Source organism: Camelina sativa, chromosome 17, assembly GCF_030686135.1.
Source record: "Camelina sativa cultivar CO46 ecotype springtype chromosome 17, ASM3068613v1".
Classification (NCBI taxonomy): Eukaryota; Viridiplantae; Streptophyta; class Magnoliopsida; order Brassicales; family Brassicaceae; genus Camelina; species Camelina sativa.
The window spans coordinates 3593998-3609768 of record NC_141896.1 but is presented as its reverse complement, the minus strand read 5'-3'; the positions used below and the strand labels follow the sequence as shown (position 1 = coordinate 3609768).

The following is a 15771-nucleotide window of genomic DNA, read 5'->3' as shown; positions in this document are numbered from 1 at the left end:
GTGACGCAAACCACCTTTCATTCGCCGTTCATGATGTATGCAACTATATTTTGGTGGGTAAGGTTGTGGCTTCGGTTATGACAATTATGAGCAACAATTACGTTCAATTTTATAAAAATTTATTTTGAAAACAAAAATCTAGCTTAATTAATAATGTTAGCCAAATATAACAAAAATTAATGATGATTAAACTATGACATATTACAGTTCTAACATTTTTTTTTTTGCTTTTGTGGCCTTGTGGGTATCACAATTTACTATCTTTAGTTACTTCTCTCAAAACACTTTAATCTAATCTCATTTGCCATTTCATACTTTGACATATTTATTTTTAATATATTCTTAGGGCATTTCTCTAATTAATTTAAGAGATTTTTTCTACCTTTGCAATCTCAGAAAAGTAGAAAAGATATAGAGCAAAACTGGTAAGTAGTAAACTTTATATAATAAAATAATTATTTTCGTTAACAGTTTATTATTATATAAAATAATCTTTTTATATAGTATATTTTTAAAATAAAACATTATAAATTTACTGTTAGTGTCAAAATTATTTAACTTTTGTATTTTCAAACCCATAATAAGGCCATAACCACAAATATACGGCCCATCTGATTAAAGACTGTACCACGTGGCTTTTTTATAATTTGAAACCAATAGATTTTGCCGCGCATCAGTCAAACCTAGCAAGTTAGCTAACAGCGATTGACGCGTAGGTTAGCAAAAAATTCGTTACTTAAAACGACACAGCTTCCAAAGCACTAGGCTCGGTTACGCCGAAGCGAAACATTCTAGACACTTGCCGTAAATGATCTCTCATCCGAACCAAACGGGTTCGGAACCTATCCTCCTCCACACTGTCACTTTCCTCCTGTGAGAGAGAAATCATCACGAACCTCTTCGAACAAATCTGCAAAATTTGATTCCTACTTCTTCCTTACCAAACCCCTAAAAAAAACCTAATTTTCCCAGCCGTTCGATGGAGACTGGTGGGTCGCAAGAAAGTTCCGATTTTTAGGGTTTTGAAAGATTCAAAATATCTGTAAGAGTTTCAAATTTTTTTATAAAGGTCACGTTTTTTTTTTTGTTGGCTGTATACTGTAAAGTATTCGTCTTTATCAAAGTTATGTTTATTTATTGATGTGAAAGGGACGATACAAGTTTCTTTGTCTCTCTTGCGTATTTCCCTACCTTGATAGAGTTGTTAATGGTTGTTATTTATAAGGAATTGATTGTTACGACAAGAAATTAGGGGGATTTAATTCTTGTGGACAGATTTGATTTAATATTCTTGGACATTTATGTGTTTCATTCGTTTTATGTAGGTCACGTGAAGAACATGAATAGCTTCCTTTAACGTTTTTGAAATTTGGGGCTTTCTGTATAATTTATTTGTCTGGATTGAAGAACGGAGAACAGTGGTCTTCAATTTTTTAGAAAATGCCAACTTCGGTAAGTGTAAGAGAGGATGATCCTCTGTTGAAGGATTTGAGTGAGAAGAAGCAGAGTTTTAGGAGGAATGTGGTGTCTTTGGCCACTGAGTTGAAAGAAGCGAGGACTCGTCTCGCGGAACAGGAGCGTTCCTGTTCAAAAGAAGCCATGTCTAGGCAGGTAAGCAAGTCATCAGCTTTCACTTTACTTTTGTGATTTTAGGTTTTGGTTTGGATGTTGAGACTTTTTGGTGAGCTGATTTTGTCTATATGAGCAGGAAGCAGAAACAAGAGTTAAGAGAATGGAAGATGAAATGCTTAAACTTGGTAAGGAACTAAACAAGAAAGTTGAGCAGATTCGTGCATCCGATTTTGCTACTGAGAAGGTTAGGATTGTTTTCTTAACATTTCTTGATTGTCCAGTTTATGCATAGATCTGCTTTAGCATCGACTCCAAGGATTGTTATGTCTGTCTCTTCAAAGTTTGTTGGTCCATCATGTCTCTGGAACCTGACTAGGGTCTTAGTCTGCCAAAGTGCAGTAGATCTTTACCGATGTAACTATTTGTATGTTTTCCTTTTGTGCAGTATGTGAAGGAATTGGGTGATATCAAGTCACAGCTTGCAGCAACACATGCAACTGCCGAGGCAAGTACTTTGTCAGCTGAATCAGCTCAGTCTCAGTGTAGACTGCTTTCAAAACAATTGCATGAGAGGACTTGTTCCTTGAAAGACCATGAGGACCAAGTAACTAGACTTGGTGAGCAGCTAGATAATCTACAAAAGGAGCTACAAGCTAGAGAAATTTCACAGAAGCAGCTAAGAGATGAGCTTTTAAAAGTTGAAGGTGACATTATGCGGGCTGTATCAGTGGTCAAGACAAAGGAGAATTTTGAGGTGCGGAAATCGCTAGATGAGGATTCTCCAAAGAGTTTTGAAAGAATCAACAAACTTTTGACGGCTAAAGATGATGAAATCGCAAGGCTCAGAGATGAACTGAAGATTATATCGGCTCACTGGAGGTTTAAGACCAAGGAATTAGAAGATCAGGTAACAACTAATGCTTTAGGTTCTCTTATTTCTATGAGTTCGTTTTGGTTTTATGTAGTAAAAAGCCTATGTTCTTCTGGAGCAGGTTGAGAATCAAAGGAGAATCGATCAGGAGCTTAAGAAGAAGGTGCTGAAGTTAGAGTTTTGCCTCCGCGAAACACGCATCCAAACTCGAAAACTTCAGAAGGTAAACTCACTTGCTTTTACTTGGGATAAGTAGTTTCTTGAATAAAGTACTAATTGAGCTGTGTTTCTGCGGGATGGTAGATGGGAGAGCGAAATGATGTGGCAATAAAAGAACTCAAGGAGCAATTGGCTGCAAAAAAACAGCATGAAGCTGATCTTTCTAGCAACCAAAACTTGTGGGACAAATCAGGTTTCAAGATTGTTGTATCCATGTCGATGCTGATATTAGTTGCCTTTTCTAGACGTTGAATGAGCGATGAAATAACTTCAAGTCATATTAAAGTAGCTAGACAGTATCCTACAGTGTATGAAGGATTAAGTTTAAACCTCTTTGTTACACCTCTTGGTCCTACTGAGATATATTTGAAAAGAAACATCTGGGGTTTTCTGTACAAAACCGAAACCTTAGTAAGCCTCTTGCACCAAAGAAATTAATAATGTTTTACATTCCTAGATTCTTCTTATGAAGATACTCTAACAAGAGCTTGTACTTGTGTCACAAAACTATTACGACTCCTACATATTTTACTTCTACTGAAATAGCACTGCATGAAGAATAATCAATGTTGCCATTATAGCATGACCAAAGTGAATCTTCGAGCGTGTAGAGTCTGATGATGTTGGATTGTTCCCATTTGGTGAACCATCAAAACCGTAACCCCCTGAACTTCCTGAGGGTGGATAGTTTAGAGTATTTGATGTAGGATTCGCTGGGTTAAAGATTTGTGGTGGAGTTCCAACCCTTCAATAGAAATATAGAGATGTACACTTTCAGTTAGAAAAATCTGAAGAGGCTTTAATACTACTCAACAAGAATTCAAAAGAATGCTCTTTTACCCGACTATCCCGCCTCCGGATGGTATTATAGGTGTTGATGTGACAGGAGGTTGGTTCACTGTTTGTGTTGATGGAGTTGGTGTTGTAGTTCCTGCTGTCGTTGGTGTTGATGTCGATGAACCTGTCTGGTAAATGCAAGAACCAGTGCCTGTTACAGAACAACAATCCAAAACAAAGTCAATAAAAGTACTGAAAACAAGAAAGTAATAGCGAAACAGAGTATCCTCTGTTTTTTTTTTTGTCTAACTCACTTGGGTTGGCGCTAACTAGTGAAGCTGCACCGCCAAAATCGCAGCTTTGTGGAGAAGGGTTCTTTTGGTAATAGCTGTTGAAGGCAAATGAGGCATGACTCTGAAGACTGATAGGTGAATAACAGTTACCTCCTTGCTGTATCTGAGAGCAATCCGCGATCCCACAGGCGTAGTCAAGAGCCTGTTGGAGTGAGGTTTGAGAGGCTCCAGGCTTTGCCACGCACCAGCTTTGACCAGAAGCCGATGGAGAGTTTGAAACAACAGGCGGTGCAAATACAGGAACTGGAACCGTCCCTGAGGGTTGTGTTGGAGGATACTGAGTTGCAGGGTTGGTAACAGGTGGTGTGAGTGTAGGAGGAGGAATGGTTGTGACTGGAGGAGTAATAGGAACTGTTGTGGTTGGATTTGTCGGCGTTATGGTCTCCGGAGGAAATGTAGTCGGCGGTGTAGTTGTGGGGTTTGTAGGAAAGACCGTTGTGGGGTTTGTAGGAAAGACCGTTGGTGGGGTTAAGACATCATGATTTGTAGTTCTTGAGGAACAGAGTGAAAGAAGAGAAATAAACAAGAAAGTGAAGAAGACATAACTCTGTTTCGCCATCAGAGCTTGAGATTGGCTTTGTTTTTTTTTCTACTTCTTTCTTGTGTTGTTTATAAGTACATAGTTGTGTGAAGAAGATGGAATTAAAAAAAGCTTTGAGAATCTCTTGAAAAAATTAGGGGAGAAAAAGAAGGAAGAAGCTGACTGTACTTTACATGCAAGTGACTAAGTAAGAAAAAAGATGTTTGCTTTGCTATGAAGTCTTTTTGAGATTTGGCCTGTGACTAATCTCATCTTCTTTCTTTTCTTTATATATTTGTGTGCAAAGATATCATCTTTTGCCTTATGTTAGCCAGAAGAAAAGAAAGATAAAAACCCATTTTTGTCAGATCCGTTTCAGACATAAGCATATGCATAAAGTTCTCCAAAGTGTTTTCAAGAAAGAAGCTGCAATTTGGTATTTTTTTATTTCTCTTATCCAAAAAGGAGAAAAGAAAAAGACTGGTGTGCTGCAGATTAAGATCATGAATTTTATTAATACAATCACTATGGATTGATCTTTTGCTTAGCTCAGCAAAACCCACAAAGATTTAAAGAAACATCACAAAGCGGAAAGGTTTTGAAAAAACAAAAAAGCAGAGAACATAAAGCTTTGTTAGCTGCTTAATTGGATTAGTTTATTGGCCTAATTTAAAGCAAATTTTTCATTTTATCATCTACGCGGTTTGAATATTGTTCTTCCCTCACTAGTCACTACAAGAATAAAAATGTAACAACTTTTGTTCTTGGGATAAGAAGATCAATTCATATGCAAGTAGGGACAACCCATGTGGAAATGGTAGATCTTGATACTTTCTTCTAAAAAGAATTCATGGTTTCAAAAGTATATGCATGCATAGGCAAAAGCTACCATTAAACTATTGTCACATACAAAAAATAATTAACATATCAGTTCTTGCATACATTTGAAGAGATCGAGATAGGTATATAGATCACATATCATGAAGCAAGAGCTAATACTGTTGATTTAAGTGGCTAGGCAAACAATATACACATGAAAGAGAGAGGGAGCTTCTGGATAATCACTTATGGGGTTTATTTTATTCTTCATGATGTTTGGTCCATCAACATATCTGCGAAGAAAGGGTCTAAAACGGCCTCTTTAGCTGATTTATACTTCTCCATCCGCTTCTTCAGTGACCGTAGTTCTCTTTCGTTCTTTGAAGACCGTTCCTAAAACCGTCACACAACGAAAGGAGTATCAACATTCAACAGGCTTTTCTAAGTTGTGGTAACTAATAAACAGATATGTATCCTGCAAACTTACAAATGACTTCTTGGTAAGTAAGATATCCACGAGATAAATTAGCCACAGAACATTTGTTCGAGCGAAACTGTTGTTAGATAGAAGAAGAAACAGAACATGGTGATTATGAAAATTAGCAAATCATTTAGGCGCAGAGATCTCCAAATTTACGGTTTATAAACTAATAGGAACTTACCTTCCTTCCCAGTAATCTTCAGTGACTGCCTTCATTTTTCTGTAAGTTTCTGCCTGCATGATGACATTATGAAAGCTTAAATATATATTTGATCTTCATAGCTCCTGGAATAACTGAGGCTTAATTAAGTTTCCTTACTTGTTTATCTCCTTTTGGTCCTTTGAAAAGGTATGGATCAGAAGTAAGGTCCAGAAAGAGTATCTTTTCACCTGTGCACATTAGTACCATAAAAATTGGTAGTTAAGTATTAGATCAGGCCTCATGGTATACATTATATCGCAGTATTTACGAACCATCACCTGTATTGATTCTTGAAAGAGTAAAGTCAATTATGGATATCTGTACTCCAAAAGTTTTGATAGAAATTTGTTTCCCCTCGAGAATAAAAGGCAGCGTACACGAGTTATTCCGACTAAGAAGAATGTTTCCCCTGAAATGAGAAAATAAACCAAGAAGTTCAAGCGAGAGAACACTAGTAAGTAGCAAACTACCAAATCAAACACTAAACTTACCAATGCAGGTCTCTGTGCTCGAACTCAAAAGCAGCTTCAGCAACAGCCAGGCCAGCCGTGACCTTTTATGTGAAACAGATGCAATTAACTGAAAATTTCTCACTTGCGCAGTTTCTGTTACAGCAAATAGAGGCTATAACTTACCTGAACCAATAAGCTCCGTGCTTCATCAAAGTTCAAAAGAACAAAGCTTTCAAGGTCTTTGCCACCATGTTCCAGAACAAACATGACATAACACTGGAAGCAAACACCACACAGAAAATGGAATATTGCTTCTACAGATTATACAGCTTCCTACATAAACAGACATTTTTGAAATCTCATGGAGTGAAAAAAAATCTTACTTGTTTTTCCGGGAAATCTGGGTGATCATTCTCAGAGCCATGTATATCATCCCATTCTTCCCATGCTTTTATCAGTATAGGGTCATAGGGACCTTGACATACTTTTATACTGCAACAAAATCATGAGAAAAGGTTTGTGAAAGATGATGCACATAAGTTTGGTAAAAGTTTAATAAAACAGAACCGACAGACATCTCCAGCTTATTCTTGTTCCTGAGAAGACGTACTCTTGAGTTTTTATGAATGCCGGGCACGAATTCTGAGCTTCAGTCTCAAATTCTCTTAGTTGATTAAGAGTCCATGAGAGTATCACTTCCTCATGTAGTTCGTCAGCTCTCTGCAACAAATGAACATATAGTGAGATACTATTTATCATATTTCATTGATATGCTGTAAGTATTTGCATTACATTAATCATAATTCATCCAAAAAACATATATGGTGTGAGAATATGCATGCCTTTCCTTAAGCATCCATACTTTTTTTTAGAGATGATAAGCTTATCTAAATCATAAACACTGTGTTCTTCTCTAAATAGAATTTAACCTAAACTTGCGCTTGCTGGCCCTCTTCAATATTTTCTTTCATGTTAAAAGAATCATTTTCCGGTTTCACCAACTAGAAGTTGTAGTCTCAAACCATCATGGGGAAACATAGATGCGAGTTAAGAAACGTACCTTCTGTACTTCCCCATTGACCCTGAAGTCTCCATCAATTGGAACTATTTTACAGACACTAGAACCAGTCCGAAAAGCCTCCCCATATGTACCTTCACCAATCTTGACAATGCTTTCTGGTTCACTGCAATATTTGAGTCATAGTTAAACTTCATGAAATAAGAAAACTAAATCACATTTCTAACCAGTGTCAACAAAATGCACAACATTCCTAAGATAACACACCAAAAGCACTAGACAAACACCCAAGACTAGAACATAAAGTTCATCTCCTAGGTCCATACCAGAATTTAGAGAGTGCTTCTATGAAGTTTGATGGTTGCATCTGTCCACATGCGGACAATAGATCAAGAACTGACTTATCAAAATCTAGATGAGTGGAGATGGGATCAGATGTCAAAGACAGTTGCTTCAGCTCATCTTCAAGGTCAATTGCTTCCATCTTGATTTTTCTAACAGGCACATCTTCAGCAGCTAAGATGTCATCACAGCTAGGAATGAGCCGGAAAACTGAAGTGTTGCTAGCAGAAGACTTTTCTGGGGTTTTTAGTGCACATGAATCAGAGGATTCATTATCACATATTGAGTCCTCCTGGCGTGTGGCAGAGTTTTCAAATATCTTAGAGAGTGTGCTCGAAGGACCACAAGCATGGTTAAACTTCTTTGAGATGAGCCATTTTTCTAATCTTGTGGATAGATGTGGCATCTCAGGAACAACTTGTTCACCCATGGTCCATGTACTAGATTTATTTGGAGAAGGACTCTCTTCCAGAAGCTCAAAAGCATCAATATCACGAAAGTATTCCTTCTCTTTCTGGAAGTCTGGAGCTTTTTCAACTTTTCCCTGAGAGTTTAAAAAGATTAAGAGTTCCAAAAGCTCAAAAGCATCAACTTTTTTGAGAACACACTAGTCTTCATATAAAAACTCCGCATAAGTCGTCACCGAACAAGATAGACTACAACCACGGCTTACCTTTGGAATAGCGGGTTTCTTTCTCCTGGCTGGCTTCTTCTGAGGCTGATGGTTAGCATAAGCGCGCACCGCAATACTCTCCCTCCCTCTGTCACAAACACCAAAAGTAAACTATAAGCCATCGTTTACAGTTATCAAGCCTTGCATCAATCCACTAAAAAATAAGTTAATGGCCTTTCCTTGACATTTCAACAAACAGAAGGTGTGCAGTAAGTAATAACTCATAACTTAAGAAAAGAATTGGAGAAGGACACGAAAACAAGAACACTGAAAAATAAGATCTTGGGAAGGGAACCAGACAAAATTAGGGTTAAGGTGAGAATGTAGACCTGGTGGAGAGGGAACGAGCCCAGCTATCTCTCTTAAGTCCATTGATCGAACTAGTACGAGTACCTTTCACCAACCAGCCTCTGTTTATGAATTTACACATCAGATACAACAAAGCCAAAATAAAAACCACTTTTTTAAGATTCAGGGCAGAAGCAGAAAAAAAATTACAAATTAACAGCTTCGGAGGAGGATTTATTCTCAGGTTTCTTCCTTCTCTGATATACAGCTTCAATCTTGGGTATATCTCCGCCTTCTTCTTCCTCGGATTTGATGACCTCAGACCAAAGATCAACTGCAACGTTAAAGCATCTTCTCAATTAAAATACACAAAGAAAAAAAATCGAAAATTTAAAGCAAACCCAAGATGGAATTAAACATCGGAACTCAATTGATTCACCTCTCTGTTCCATTTTAGGGTTAGAGGAATCGCAAAATCAGTGTACTGCAAAAGTCTGCAACAGTCACCTAGAAGAGAGAGAGAGAGATGTCAATTTGAATAAAAAGTTGTGGACCGGGAAGGCGGGAGAAAGTCATGGGTTTAAAATTTTAAAATCCAAAATCTAATTTGGGCTCAGAATCTAATTTCAAGCCCAATACTTAATCTGTTTTTTCTAAACCGGGTTTTCTAACCGAACCAAATTGATTAATATATGGAAATGTTGTTGGATATAAAAGGAAAGGCTTTCAATTTGTTGGACTTTCTTTTTCATGGAGACGAACGAACAACGAATGACCAAAAGATTAAGCAACCTTTGTTTCTTAATTACTTCTCATGTCGCAAAAAAAAAAAAAAAAAAACTATTCTAGAAGGATGGCTACGTATAACTTCTCACTATCTTGGATATTAATGTGTATATAATGTATATAAACAAAAAAAAAAAAAAGAATTGTTGGAAATTTGATATTTGGATCCAATTTGATGCTCTGCGAGTAAATTATGATTTCTTCGATGATGTGATTGTGTGGATTTCTGCTACGTATATATGTTTCTTTGCTTAAAGATGGGACAGTTACTATAGGAGGTAGTTAAAACATCATCCTTCTTTTCGGAAATGTAATTAAAAGGATGTTTTTTTTCATGTGAGATGTAATGAAAATGTAATTTGCAATGCAAGCTCTCTCTCTCTCTATCTGTGTCACCACCACCTTTAGTTATAAAGAACAATTAATGGGGAAGAAAAAAAATGGAAGAGAGACTGAAAAAATTGATCACACCTACCACTTGATAACTCCATTTCTTCTTCCTTCTCCTTATTCCCTTCCACCAGATTTTCACTGCCTAAGTTTTCAAGTTTTCTCCTTTTCTATTTGTTTCAAATTTTAAGTATTGATTTCTTCTTCTTCTTCACAAACAAAAAAAAGTTCAACATTCTTTTTGAAAAAGAACTCTGTTTCCTCTGTTTCATCTAAAACGTATTGTCTTATGTTCTTTGAAGAGCTTCTCTTGTCAAGCTTCATTCGCAGAGGTAATGATCATTAAATTGTCATCTACTTGTTCTGTCTTTATTCTCTGTGCTGTATACTTCTATCATCCTTGCTTGTCATATGTATCTTCTAAATGGATAATGAAGATATTAATGATTGCTGCATTTTGTTATCTTCTTGCTTTATTTGTTCATTATGTACTTACTTAGTGGTCCTTCTTCTATAATTTGGGACCACTACTAAATCAACTTGGAGTCTCTTCATCATCATCATCATCAATCACACAGCATTTTTACTCTCTTTCTCTTGTTCTGACTGTATCAAGTTTTACTCTCTTTGTTTGATGATTCTAAATCAAAAAGCAGATTAGGAAGGAAGGAACACAATGTCTGGACTTAAGATCTGGCAAGCAATCTTTATCGCCATTGCGCTGTTCATCGTAGCCATACTCGCTGTTCTTTCATTTTATCTCATTTGGAAAAAGAAATCAACAAGATCCAAAACCTTAACTCTTCCCATCATCCAAACCCCTGCGGTATCTAAAGAGATCAAGGAAGTCAGAATCGAGCATGTCTCAACGAGTAGTAACTTTGAACCTCATGACATAAACAGCAATGAATCTGACAAATTCTTGCTTAATTTGGATACGGAGAAGAAGAGGGAGAATGGTTTGTGTAGTAGCAGGTCTGGTTCAGGCAAAGAAGGTTCTCTGTGTGTTGCAAACAGGTCTTCTTCATCATTGTATGAGATGGGAACACCATCACCATCACCTCTTTCTGGTTTACCTGAGTCACACCTTGGATGGGGTCATTGGTTTACTCTCAGAGATCTTGAAATAGCAACAAACAGATTCTCAAAAGAAAATGTGATTGGTGAAGGAGGATATGGAGTTGTATACAGAGGAGAGTTGGTCAATGGGACTCATGTCGCCGTGAAAAAGATCCTGAACCACTTGTGAGTTATGGACTTAGAGAAAGGCCTCTCTCTCTCTCTCTCTTTTGATTTGTTGATTATTCTTGAATATTGATTGTTGCTGGATTTTGTAGGGGACAAGCTGAGAAAGAGTTTAGAGTAGAGGTTGATGCTATTGGTCATGTGCGTCACAAGCACTTGGTACGTCTTCTAGGATACTGCATTGAAGGCACACACAGGTATAAAGATAAAATGATACTCTATCTTGCATAGAGAGAAAAGAGAAACCAACTAATTTTGTGAGTATATTGCTCTATTAGGATATTGGTTTATGAGTATATGAACAATGGGAACCTCGAAGAATGGCTTCATGGAGCAATGCAACACCACGGATATCTAACTTGGGAGGCTAGAATGAAAGTTCTCATCGGCACATCCAAGGCGTAATTAAGCAAAACTTTTAACATTTTTTTCAGTTTTTTTCACATTTTTGTTGTGATGAAAGTAATGGTTGTTAAACTTGTGCAGTCTTGCGTATCTACACGAGGCAATCGAGCCAAAAGTGGTGCATAGAGACATCAAGTCGAGCAATATACTGATCGATGATAGATTCAATGCCAAGATTTCTGATTTTGGCCTAGCCAAGTTGCTTGGAGATGGGAAAAGCCATGTGACTACTCGAGTGATGGGAACATTTGGGTAATATATTAAGCAACTTTGTTTTTTTCATAAAAAAGAGCTAAAAGCTGAGCCATGGTTTTGTTCCGAGTATTGCAGGTATGTTGCTCCTGAGTATGCCAATACAGGACTTTTGAATGAGAAGAGTGATGTGTACAGCTTTGGTGTTTTGATCTTAGAAGCAATAACTGGAAGAGATCCTGTGGATTATGCGCGTCCTGCAAATGAGGTAGATAGAGTATGGAGAGATGAATGGATTTGATTAATGTGATGAGTTTTGTGAGACTCATTAACATTGTTTTGCAGGTAAATCTAGTTGAGTGGCTGAAGATGATGGTGGGAAGTAAGAGACTGGAAGAAGTAATTGATCCAAACATAGCGGTTAGGCCAGCGACGCGAGCACTGAAACGTGTTCTTCTCACAGCACTTAGATGCATTGATCCTGATTCTGAAAAGAGACCTAAAATGAGCCAAGTTGTGCGTATGCTCGAGTCTGAGGAATATCCCATACCAAGAGAGGTTAGTGTCTGCTATATAACCGTTTTTGTATGAAACAGAAAAGTATGCAGAGTTGTAAAAACTTAAGCAAGAATTTAACTTACAGGAGCGGAGAATGCGCAGGACGCCAGAGGAAAACTCGGATACCGATAGAAGCACTCCAGTTTCAAGATCACAGAGCAAGAGACTGTAATAATAAGATTACCATTACAAAACAGAGACTCTGTTCTTTGGAAAGTTGTTGATTCTTCTGCATTTTCTAGTTCTTGGGAATCTTTTTTTCTTTCATTTCTTCCGGTTTTTGCATTTGAATTGACAGATGATAGAGAGGAATATACATGTGATATATATGGTATGCATAGACATGTTTGTATATGGAACTGGATTTGTATAATAGATTGGTGTGTATAGCGAGTGTCACTTTACCGACCATATACCTTCTGAAGTCTTATTGTACAATTAAGGATTTGACCGTTTGATTACAATTACACTTGCGAGTTGCAACACACAGTAATACAGTTTTCAAATTCACATCCAGACGGGGAAAAAAGTTTTAAACAGTCTTCTCATTTTCTTATGTGGAAAGAGAGATGAGGGACAGGAAACAACACACTTACTCCTTCAATGTCTAGCTCCAGCCTCCAGAGTTTGTATTCTGCTTTTTAAACTGAAGGTGGGTTATGCATCAGGTAACATGATGCAGTCAATAGCTCGTTTGCATATTCCCGTCATTGTTGCTTCTGGTCCATATACCTGCAATCATCAATTCTTATGAAGTTCAGTATTCGAGCTAAACACAAATCTTCAGCGTTAACCGAGAGGTGAAAAAGGGTGCTTTCCGGGATTTCTTTTCTTAGAATTTTTTCAACAGAGTGAGTTTTCACCATTTACTATGCTTAGATTGTAACAGTCTTTATTCACAGCTGCTAATTTTCCATAAGTAGTTTGGTTACCTCTAGAGGAACACCGAGTTCCTCTCCCAAAGCTCGCATTCTAGCCAAACCAGTCTGGTAATTTGGTCCACCTCTCCTTACGTAAATGTGCATTCTTGATGCTTTCAACCTTGTTTCCTGCTCATGGCAAACAAAACAAACTGTTAAAAATACAGTAGCAACTGTTTTGTTCATTCACTAAAGGTTGTTAGAGAAGTACCTTTTCTCTTAGGGCTCTGATGATACCGTTGAAAGTAGCTGCCACATCTGTGAAGTTGGCAATGCCTCCTCCAATAAGAAGAGCTCGTTTACGCCCGTCAGGATCAGCAGTAGCACACTGACAAACCCCAACATATTGTCCGTGAATTTCTAAATTTGTATAGAGAAAAATAGTGAATGGCAAAAGCTAAGTTCTTTGCCATGACTCACATCAATGACAACTCTTGCGTACTGTAACACCTCGTCCTCCTTAGGTGCTCCACTATACTCTGCGTAGTTTCCAAGTTCTGATGCATAACCTAAATCCCCAACCTTTTCCAACGTCGATAAGGAAAATACAAAGAAACTAATGTGAGAAATTCTTCGGAGTCCTCATATAACAACACTTTTCTTGAAATAATTTTTTTTTCCAGACATTCAAAATGGCAAGGGTATGAGATTGCTTATATGATCAAATCATAGAGAGCCACTAACTAACACACTAAGTTGATTGGTTCTACTCATAATGGCTATAAACAGTCTATTATCTGAAATTTGAGTTGATTCCGTGACAATTAGCTCATTTCAAGGAGCAGGCCTTTTCAGTTTTGTAACTGCAACCCTCCACTTAAATAAGATCAATGTATATTTAACTCAGGGGTTTCAACTCACTGTATCAGCATATATGACGCTAGCACCGCCTCCAGCTACCATTGTCCAGATGCGGCCTTTAGGATTCAAAACAGTGAACTTCAAAGAAGCACTTGTCTGCAATACGTAACACACACATGCATGCTCAGTTTAAATTACTTTCCTTTTTGAGTCCAAAGCGGTTTTTAAAGAAAAGCCATGCGCTCAAACCTTCTCATCTAGACCATTAATGAAGTTCTCCGTTGGACTGAGGACCCTTCCAAATGGCAGAGGAAATTCAATGTCTCCCCACCTGAATTGATAGAACTTATCAACCCAATGTGTTTCCACAGAAAAATTGATTGCGGATCTCTCAACGGGGAACTTAGAAATGTTAGACATACTTGTTGAAGTTCTTGAAGGCAGCAGTGTCGTCCAATTCTCCCCTCATATCCAAAGGGAATGGTTCTCCCTCGACTAGTGTAAAAGGATTCATCTCCATAAAACTGAAATCCAAATCTTTAAAGAAAAACACAAATAGATAATAAGACAATGTCCTTAAGGGATCTTGGTATGTGCACAAATGCTTGAAAGTCAACAAGTGGCCTAATCATATCCATACCTTGAAATACAGCAAACGCACCCATTATGAAATTGCCGATTTTAGCTCGAACCTAAAATGCATAGATACATTTATGAGAGCAGGCTAAGCAAAAGTTGAAAGAACCTAACTTAATAATCTCTTTGACATAGACTGCAGTAGTGAGAAGCCTAAAATTCAGCTTAACATATCTTTGAGTATGCATAGGAATAAATGCACACTGAAACTAGATATCTAAGTTGGTGTCACTGGATTGCTCACAGCGGACAAATACTTACCTCAAGAGGAAGTGTTGCTATCAATGGAGCACATACTTCTAGTGTCATTGACTTTTCCGCAGGAAGAAATATAGTCTTCACCTGTTGGTACCAGAAAATCGAATTATTGGGAGAAAACAACAAAACTGAGCCAAGAAGGAGAATACTGAGTAACAAGAATAGAGCCAAAAGGTAATTACTTTGTCCCAGTTCTCTTCTATCTCAATGCCGCCACATTCAGAGAAGCTTATAGTGCAGCCAAGCCTATCAGATACAATAGAAAGGTAGTATTCTTGATCATGAGGCACAAAGGGCTCCACAATGAATGTAGTGATAGGTGCTTTACATCCCTCCATCTCAACCTGCGACACACACAAAAAACAAACATCAAAAAATGATATAACAAATTTAACCCGCTGTTCTATAAGCTCGAGCAGCTGGGATGAGTCACCTCAGTACCGAGGCGGGCCTTGACAAAGTCAGCAACTTCAGCAAGATCCAGCTTGAGAGCTACCAAGCCACTTTTCCCGCGTTTCCCAAATAGCATATCAGGCTTCACAACTAGCTTTGTAGACGATAGCCATGACTCCTGGTTGGTCAACTCAGTGAAATCCGTAGATTCTGTCACCTAAAAAGTACACACAACAGTAAACAAATCACCCATATGTATTAGAGAATACAAGTCAGTTCTTAATCCAATGTTCTCGTTGGTTTAGACGAGATAGACATATCCCCAGTTCATCCATAGACTCTCCCAAGATTCTCACTTTCATTAGCTCTTAATTGAATAAGTCTCAATCACAATAAGGTACAGTTGAATTATTCTATAGAATTTAGCATAATTGAATATGCAACAGTTTTTGACAATTCAAAGCAGATCAATGAGAACAAACTAGAATTCGTAAAAAGGTGACCTGAGCAGAGCGAATCTGCAGGTCAATGTTAGCGAGACGCTTCCTTGAGAAGTCTCTTAGAGTCATACTCTCTTATCTTCTTTCTCGCCATCGAATT

General features: G+C 37.7%; 5 protein-coding genes across 7 annotated transcripts; 2 read left to right on the top strand and 3 right to left on the bottom strand.

Moving 5' to 3' along the window:
• The first annotated feature begins 773 nt into the window (after positions 1-773).
• LOC104755140 (nuclear envelope-associated protein 3-like) lies at positions 774-3062 on the top strand. Of its 2 annotated transcripts, none has more exons than XM_010477479.3 (6): positions 774-1042; positions 1326-1611; positions 1709-1816; positions 2018-2479; positions 2565-2666; positions 2747-3062. In XM_010477479.3, the coding sequence occupies exons 2-6, from the start codon at positions 1441-1443 to the stop codon at positions 2912-2914; spliced, it is 1011 nt and encodes a 336-aa protein (XP_010475781.1). In that variant the 5' UTR covers positions 774-1042; positions 1326-1440; the 3' UTR covers positions 2915-3062. The 2 variants fall into 2 exon arrangements, with proteins under 2 accessions (XP_010475781.1, XP_010475783.1); XM_010477481.3 differs by lacking the exon at positions 774-1042 and adding an exon at positions 1043-1210.
• Positions 2916-4728, bottom strand: LOC104767764 (uncharacterized). The gene is made up of 3 exons (XM_010491748.3): positions 3754-4728; positions 3503-3650; positions 2916-3407 (listed from the first exon to the last, which is right to left on the bottom strand). The coding sequence occupies exons 1-3, from the start codon at positions 4349-4351 to the stop codon at positions 3197-3199; spliced, it is 957 nt and encodes a 318-aa protein (XP_010490050.2). The 5' UTR covers positions 4352-4728; the 3' UTR covers positions 2916-3196.
• A 438-nt stretch (positions 4729-5166) lies between these two features.
• Positions 5167-9585, bottom strand: LOC104755139 (serine/threonine-protein kinase haspin homolog). Its single transcript, XM_010477478.3, has 15 exons — positions 9027-9585; positions 8798-8921; positions 8629-8709; positions 8300-8387; positions 7611-8170; positions 7327-7450; positions 6877-6986; positions 6650-6758; positions 6450-6542; positions 6306-6367; positions 6093-6223; positions 5932-6002; positions 5794-5846; positions 5619-5685; positions 5167-5524 (listed from the first exon to the last, which is right to left on the bottom strand). The coding sequence occupies exons 1-15, from the start codon at positions 9037-9039 to the stop codon at positions 5399-5401; spliced, it is 1812 nt and encodes a 603-aa protein (XP_010475780.1). The 5' UTR covers positions 9040-9585; the 3' UTR covers positions 5167-5398.
• Positions 9586-9644: 59 nt separating this feature from the next.
• LOC104755133 (putative receptor-like protein kinase At2g42960) lies at positions 9645-12627 on the top strand. Of its 2 annotated transcripts, none has more exons than XM_010477473.3 (8): positions 9645-10095; positions 10420-11008; positions 11101-11205; positions 11287-11409; positions 11495-11665; positions 11744-11873; positions 11951-12163; positions 12249-12627. In XM_010477473.3, exons 2-8 carry the CDS (start codon positions 10440-10442, stop codon positions 12333-12335), a joined length of 1398 nt encoding a protein of 465 aa, XP_010475775.1. In that variant the 5' UTR covers positions 9645-10095; positions 10420-10439; the 3' UTR covers positions 12336-12627. The 2 variants fall into 2 exon arrangements, with proteins under 2 accessions (XP_010475775.1, XP_087350672.1); XM_087494546.1 differs by having other exon boundaries at positions 9717-10095; positions 12266-12627.
• On the bottom strand, positions 12564-15765 carry LOC104755134 (ATP-citrate synthase alpha chain protein 3). The gene is given in 13 exon segments (XM_010477474.3): positions 12564-12895; positions 13096-13212; positions 13295-13411; positions 13504-13605; positions 13945-14040; positions 14134-14215; positions 14307-14421; positions 14525-14576; positions 14782-14862; positions 14961-15122; positions 15212-15388; positions 15675-15717; positions 15719-15765. Coding segments are annotated over 13 exon segments (1266 nt in total). The 3' UTR covers positions 12564-12820.
• Positions 15766-15771: the final 6 nt, after the last annotated feature.

What these genes read in the sequence shown, in the direction of transcription:
- LOC104755140 (XM_010477479.3), top strand. Translation starts at nt 1,441, where the DNA reads ATGCCAACTTCGGTAAGTGTAAGAGAGGATGATCCTCTGTTGAAGGAT. An exon ending in AAGAAGCCATGTCTAGGCAG is followed by an intron (nt 1,612 to 1,708) that starts GTAAGCAAGTCA and finishes CTATATGAGCAG; the next exon opens with GAAGCAGAAACAAGAGTTAA. An exon ending in CCAAGGAATTAGAAGATCAG is followed by an intron (nt 2,480 to 2,564) that starts GTAACAACTAAT and finishes CTTCTGGAGCAG; the next exon opens with GTTGAGAATCAAAGGAGAAT.
- LOC104767764 (XM_010491748.3), bottom strand. Translation starts at nt 4,351, where the DNA reads ATGGCGAAACAGAGTTATGTCTTCTTCACTTTCTTGTTTATTTCTCTT. An exon ending in ACTAGTTAGCGCCAACCCAA is followed by an intron (nt 3,651 to 3,753) that starts GTGAGTTAGACA and finishes GTTCTGTAACAG; the next exon opens with GCACTGGTTCTTGCATTTAC. An exon ending in TCCGGAGGCGGGATAGTCGG is followed by an intron (nt 3,408 to 3,502) that starts GTAAAAGAGCAT and finishes TTTCTATTGAAG; the next exon opens with GGTTGGAACTCCACCACAAA.
- LOC104755139 (XM_010477478.3), bottom strand. An exon ending in GAGCACAGAGACCTGCATTG is followed by an intron (nt 6,224 to 6,305) that starts GTAAGTTTAGTG and finishes TTCTCATTTCAG; the next exon opens with GGGAAACATTCTTCTTAGTC. An exon ending in TCTTTCAAGAATCAATACAG is followed by an intron (nt 6,003 to 6,092) that starts GTGATGGTTCGT and finishes TAATGTGCACAG; the next exon opens with GTGAAAAGATACTCTTTCTG.
- LOC104755133 (XM_010477473.3), top strand. Translation starts at nt 10,440, where the DNA reads ATGTCTGGACTTAAGATCTGGCAAGCAATCTTTATCGCCATTGCGCTG. An exon ending in TGCATTGAAGGCACACACAG is followed by an intron (nt 11,206 to 11,286) that starts GTATAAAGATAA and finishes TTGCTCTATTAG; the next exon opens with GATATTGGTTTATGAGTATA. An exon ending in ATGCGCGTCCTGCAAATGAG is followed by an intron (nt 11,874 to 11,950) that starts GTAGATAGAGTA and finishes ATTGTTTTGCAG; the next exon opens with GTAAATCTAGTTGAGTGGCT.